The 6,024-nt window shown below is 50.1% G+C and overlaps 1 protein-coding gene across 1 annotated transcript; it reads right to left on the bottom strand.

Moving 5' to 3' along the window:
- Window positions 1-2,006: 2,006 nt before the first annotated feature.
- On the bottom strand, window positions 2,007-5,810 carry LOC146816549 (left-right determination factor 2-like). The gene is made up of 4 exons (XM_085609127.1): window positions 5,426-5,810; window positions 4,108-4,351; window positions 3,053-3,292; window positions 2,007-2,812 (listed from the first exon to the last, which is right to left on the bottom strand). Exons 1-4 carry the CDS (start codon window positions 5,697-5,699, stop codon window positions 2,473-2,475), a joined length of 1,098 nt encoding a protein of 365 aa, XP_085465253.1. The 5' UTR covers window positions 5,700-5,810; the 3' UTR covers window positions 2,007-2,472.
- Between the last annotated feature and the right edge of the window lie 214 nt (window positions 5,811-6,024).

Raw genomic sequence — 6,024 nt, 5'->3', positions numbered from 1 at the left:
TGTCTCATTCCACGGATACACTGTCAGCATCTACTTCATTCCATAGGTACTGTCAGCATCTGTTTCATTCTACAGGTGTACTGTCAGCACCTGTCCCATTCCACAGGTGTGCTGTCAGCACCTATCCAATTCCACAAGTGTGTCAGCAATTGTTCCACTCCACATGTACTCTACATTGCCAACACCTGCCCCTTCCCACACGTGTACCGCCACCATTCCACAAGTGTACTGTAAACACATTTTCCATTCCTCAGGTGTACTGCCAAAATCAACACTCCTGTGTTCCATTCCACAAGCACACTACTTTCACCACTGGATTCTAGTTAATAAATGCACAGTCACCTCCCATGTATCCCATACTACAATGATATTGCCAACGCCTACTGGTTCCATCTTTCAAACGTACTAACACCAGCTTTGGGCCCAATTCCATGCATCCTGTCTCTGATTACATGCCAATATGTATGTGACCGCCTTTGGGTCGCATTTCACAAGCATACTGTCACTGAGTACAAATCCCATGTCACATGCACACTGCCAAGTGCCAACACAATAAGTGCTGTCCCAACAGGAGTAAAGTCAACACCATGGGATATCATTGCACAAGTGTATTATCACCACCTGCCGGGTCCATTCCACAACTGCGCATTCAACCACGTACAAGTCTGATTTCATAAGTGTGATGTCACCACTTACACTTCTGATTATAGAGACCGTCTGTCAACACCTAATGGTAGCAGTATCACAACTAATAAGGCCCAATTTACATGTGTAATTTAAACACTTGTGGGTCTCATTTCTATAGCATAGTGTCACCACCTTTAAGACCCATTTCGCAAGTGTACAGTCACCACTTGTAGGTCTCATGCGACAAGGAAACACAAACACTATCACTGCTTATACGGTTCCTTTCCCAAGTGCACTCTCACCTCCCATGAATCTCTTTCAACAGGCATAGTGCCAACATCCGCAAGGCCCATTTCACAAGTTTACTGTCACTAATGGGCCTCAAAAACAAACCAACTGCCACAACCTACAACAATTTCACAAGTGTACTTTCACCACCTGCGAGTTTCATTCATTAAGCATAGTGTCACAGCCAGTAAAAATCATTTTACAAGTGTACTGCCATCGCCTGCGGTTCCCAATTGGGAGATATAGCAGTATGATAACAATTCCTTTTTGATTATAGGCGATGATGACTTAACTGAAAGCGATCGATAAAACTTATCTTCCAGGAGTGCCAGATCTAGTCTATTCTTAGCGTACAATTCATTGGCCTCTTTGATCAGAGTAATGCTTTGAAGTTATGTTATAAGACATTTTTTACCCGATGCCACACTCCACTTGTGCACATCGGACACATTGGACTGGTAAATAAGGACATGAACCAACCCTTTTATATCTGTAGACCTTTTCGATTTATTATGTGTGAGGCCCGACCTATAACATCTCCACATCGCCACGAAAAAGGTTAAGCTACCCCCTCCTTCGAGGCAAAGAACCATTTGAATGAAGCCTCCTTGAACATGACCTGGCCTGCCCCGGGCCTGCCTATCTGTGCATTGTTCTGCCAGCTGCACAAGTGCGAGCCGTTTGCTATGTTTACTATCCGCTAATGCTGATGGTGAAGATGAATGGGGTGTGACCGGGGAGCAGGGCCGTCCTAATTCCATAACCCTCCCTTACTGCTCGATGGCCTCTAATGTGGTGCTAATGACTGTCTCAAAAGGAGCACACAAACAAGGCTGTATTTGTATCGCCAACAAAACTCTCTTCGCTATCAGAACTGACTTGAAATGGCCATATGTTTAAAACGTGATATTTTAAAGGCCTGTTTTGTATGCATAATAAGTACTGCGGACTCTTTTGAGTCTGAAAATCAAGTGTGGTATTTACACGTACTGATAAATTCTGTTTTACTGGAACACCCCCGATGAGCTGAAGAATAAACAACAGTCGTTTCATTCAATTACATAGTTTATTGATTTTCTACGTGTTAAAATATACATTTCTGGAACACAAAAATAGATTGAAATTGATGTCATCTGTGGCTAAAAAAATAAATCTATGAAACCCAAGTTCTTGGGAGAAGTCTGCTTTGGCCAAGCGCTCAAAAAGGATGGAAGGGATGGACCAAAAAGAGGAAAAAACAAAAGTACACTTTTAAGTTAAGGTATTTACATGTAAGTGCTTCTAAAAGTCTGTGGTTGTGCTAGTGATTACATCCTAAGGTACTCCAGCCGAGCGGTGATCACTATTTTGAGACAGGCCCAGCCGGTCCCACGTCGAGCTTCCTGCTTGCGTGGAAGTCGGGGGCACAGCCCCTTCTCACCGCCTACTGCTGCTATCTACTCTCACAGAGGTGTGGCTGCGTTCAGGGCATGCTCGAGTACTGTCTGAGTCAAATGCTGTCCTCTGCCCCCTCCAGGGCTAGTTCAGTGCACTAGTCTGGACTCTGGACCTGCACATTCACACGACGGAAATGTTGTCCATGGTGCAACCACATTTCTCCACTATCATGTTAGGGAACTCGGCCACCTCGATTTCGGTGTAGTCCCCCTTCTTGACCAGGTACATCATGGGCAGGGGGGCGCTCTCCACCACGGCGCAGGTGCGCTCGCCGTAGCCAAAGTGCCGCAGGGGGCTCCTCAGCTGCTTGCAGCCGCCCACGCAGCGGAAGGCCTGGTACCCGGCCGGCTCGATGATCCAGTATTGAGTCCACGTCAGTTCCCGGAAGTTGATGAAGTGCTCCTGCCGGCAGCAGACGTTGTTCCGCCTGGCCGCGGCCTCATCGCAGTCCCCACGAGCCCTGAAAACAGAAGGCAGGATGTTACACGCCAGCTGATAGGACACTGCTCTACTTCTTACGCACCGCGTGCCACCTTTACAGGGTTACTCAATCTCGCGCCATTTTTTTTTATATAATAATACCAATATAAAATGTCAACTAATGTGGTTTAAATGGAAATGCTTTAACGGCAATTAAGCAGCTGGAAAGTCAGAGGCCCTACCCCAAACAAGCATGCAAGGCGCTGGCTGGGACACTCACCCGTGCTCCTCCTGGTTCAGGGTGTACAGCACCAGCTCCGGCCGCCCCAGGGCCCGGTCCGACAGCTCCTGCGACGAGAATCGCACAAACTTGGCCATGTCTGCGGCGTAGCTGCCGTGCCGCTCGCCCTCGATCTTCACCTCCAGGTGCATGGACGTGGGCTTCTTGTTCTTCAGCCAGTAGTGCACGGCCTGCGTGACGTCGAAGCTCTTCCAGCCCGACTCCATGATGGGCACCAGCCTGGGGACAGGAGGAAAGGGCGGGCAGCCGTTAGTTCACGCTGGGGCAGTCTTTTCAAATCATGATCGCCATCATTCACACGCACTGAACTCTGCCCCCCCCCCCCCTCTCAGGCACAACCTAGACTGCTGCCAAACCCAGCTTTACGCCGCTTCCGTTGACAAAATCTTTATATTAAATTAATGCCCTTGTCAACATCACCTGCATATTCCTATCTAGATCCCCATGGACGCGCACTTAGCACCGCTTCAGTTAACAGCACCAATGCACACCTTAGCCCTTGTGTCTGACATGTGCCAATCACTAGGGTTTAGGGTTATCTGTCATTTGGCACTGCTGTCCACCATTTAAGGCATGGTGGAAGTCGAATGAGTGAAGGAAAGGATGAAGGGAATGGCGAGATGAATAAAGCAAACCCTTAGCTAGAATGGGCTTTTTGCAAATCACTTGTGTGACTATATAATCTGCAATATTCCCTATTTTACTTTGATATGTACTGTGTATTTCTCAGATAACAGCGTAACTGATATAGTGATTATGAGGGTGGGGGGAGAGGGCCTAATCGGAGTAGGTAATACAAGCATAGCCGGATTGAGCTAAGGATAGAGTATAAAACTCAGGTACAACACACGGGTACCAAAGGCCACTTCCATGACTGGTACGCACACACAATTGTATATAGAGAGAGAGATGGAGCAGAATTGCGTGCATTAAACCCTGTGCAGAGACGGAGGTATACTCAGATACAGCCATACATGCATGTAAAAGCGCCCAGCAGTAGGCCCAGCCGCCCCGCACCCCGGGGTGGCACTCACCTGGAGTCGATGAGGGAGGTCCGGTTGCTGCCGTCGTCCTGCGCCTCCACCCAGTAGACGCTGACCCGCGCGTTGTTGACCATGCGATGGTAGCGGCGGTCCGGCATGCTCAGGCGGTTGGGCGGCTTCTTGAAGAGTCTCAGCTCGGCCATGGTCACCTCGCTGTTCTCGGGGATGAGCGCGTCCATGTCAAAGACCAGGGTCTGGCGGCTGGCGTCTGAGTACAGCACGTCCCCGGAGATGTCTGCAGGGGAGAGGAGTCAGGGTCAATCTCTGACACATTAGCATGACAAACCCCCCGGAAGACCCGCACATTATCATGCAGCCAGGGCAGAACAACGTGAAAAGAGCCCCATCGCGGCCAGACAGACGGGACAGCAGCTCAATCCACTAACGCCGAATACACTGGCAAAGTCCGCCTTCTGCTGGCTGGCTGCTCACCCCAGCCACCGCCCCTTCCCAGGACCATCACCCCCTACCCAGGGCTCCTTTACAAAAGGGCGCCCACACCAGGACATTACGAAACCAATAACCAGAAACAGCCAGTGGCCCATGCCTGGAACACATCATCTATACACCCCAGCTTAAATATACTACACAGCCTAACATGCCCCATGTTACCCACGCTTACACCCCCAAAGACCAGGATCTAATATGCCACTCACCTAACGTGTAGTCAGTTTGACGTTTATTAACCCCATAGCATAGTATAAGAAGTATTCCATTGAACAAATAATAATAATACACATTTTGTAAAGCGCGAACAATCACCCGTAAGGATCTCTAGGCGCTGAGGGCCGTCGGGAAGATTAAGCAAGCTATTGCCCAGAGTCACATGGTGCTGGGCTAATCTGCCACCGGCGCTGGGGATCGAACCGTGATCCCCAGATTCCAAAAACAAAGTATCAATACGCGTTAAACATGATTAAACAACCATTGGCTATCATTATTATATAACCCACGGTGCGATACGCCTATAAGAATCATATACACCTCATAATAAAAGATGTCTGCATCTAACACGTCTAAACACCCCATACATAGTCTGACACGGTTATATGCACACATCAGTGAAGAATGGCTATCAAATACGTCACATATCGAAAGATGGCTACATTTGACACGTCTATACTACCCACAGTCTGACAGTTATATGAATACATCAGTGAAGAATGAATAGCTGTGCAAGCAGCTGACTGCGGTCGCATGCGATATATCCACAGTCCTATGCACACGTCCTCTTAACAGCGCTACAATCCCCTCTCATCACTCGCTAACAGTGAGCAGCGAGTTATCTGGCTGCAGAAAGCCTCCTCACCTGCGTTGCCAGGGATGCCCCTGAGGATGCCCGCCAGGCTGGGAAGGGCCCGCCTCCTCCGCCGCTGGCTCTCCTGGTGCAGCCGCAGCATGGCCGTGTACTTGCTCTTGATGTAGTCCGGGATGACAAGGCGCTGCAAGTCCTGGGGATGGAGCCGGGGCACCTCGGGCAGTCCTAGCTTGTGCAGTAGGGCCTCCTTGACCTCCTCGGGGGTGAAGCCGCGGGCGGCAGCCAGGCAGAGGGCGCCGAGCAGGGTCAGGTACAGGGTCCGCATGGTGCTCTAAGGCAGTGGGTGCAGTGAGAAGAAGCGCCGGAGCAGAGCTGCCTTCTCTATAGGGGCACTCGCGGTGGGGTATGGCTGTCTGCTCTACCCTCCGGCCCTCCTCTTTTATAGGACAACGATCACACGAGAGGGGGTGAGGCCTGGCACATCAGAGGAGGAGGTCTGAAATGTGACACCGCGGGGACATGAAAAGGCGGCCTCACACCTCCCGCCCCCCGAGCTGCGGGGAGCGCCCTCTGAAGGGGCTGCCTACTGCTCTTACACATTCAGGGCCACCGCTTTGCACACCTATGCTTTATAAATGCCCACTCCAAAC

Source organism: Triturus cristatus, chromosome 6 (genome assembly GCF_964204655.1).
Source record: "Triturus cristatus chromosome 6, aTriCri1.1, whole genome shotgun sequence".
Taxonomy (NCBI): domain Eukaryota; kingdom Metazoa; phylum Chordata; class Amphibia; order Caudata; family Salamandridae; genus Triturus; species Triturus cristatus.
Note: the sequence above shows the minus strand (reverse complement) of the source record. Positions and strands in the feature narration are given on the sequence as shown.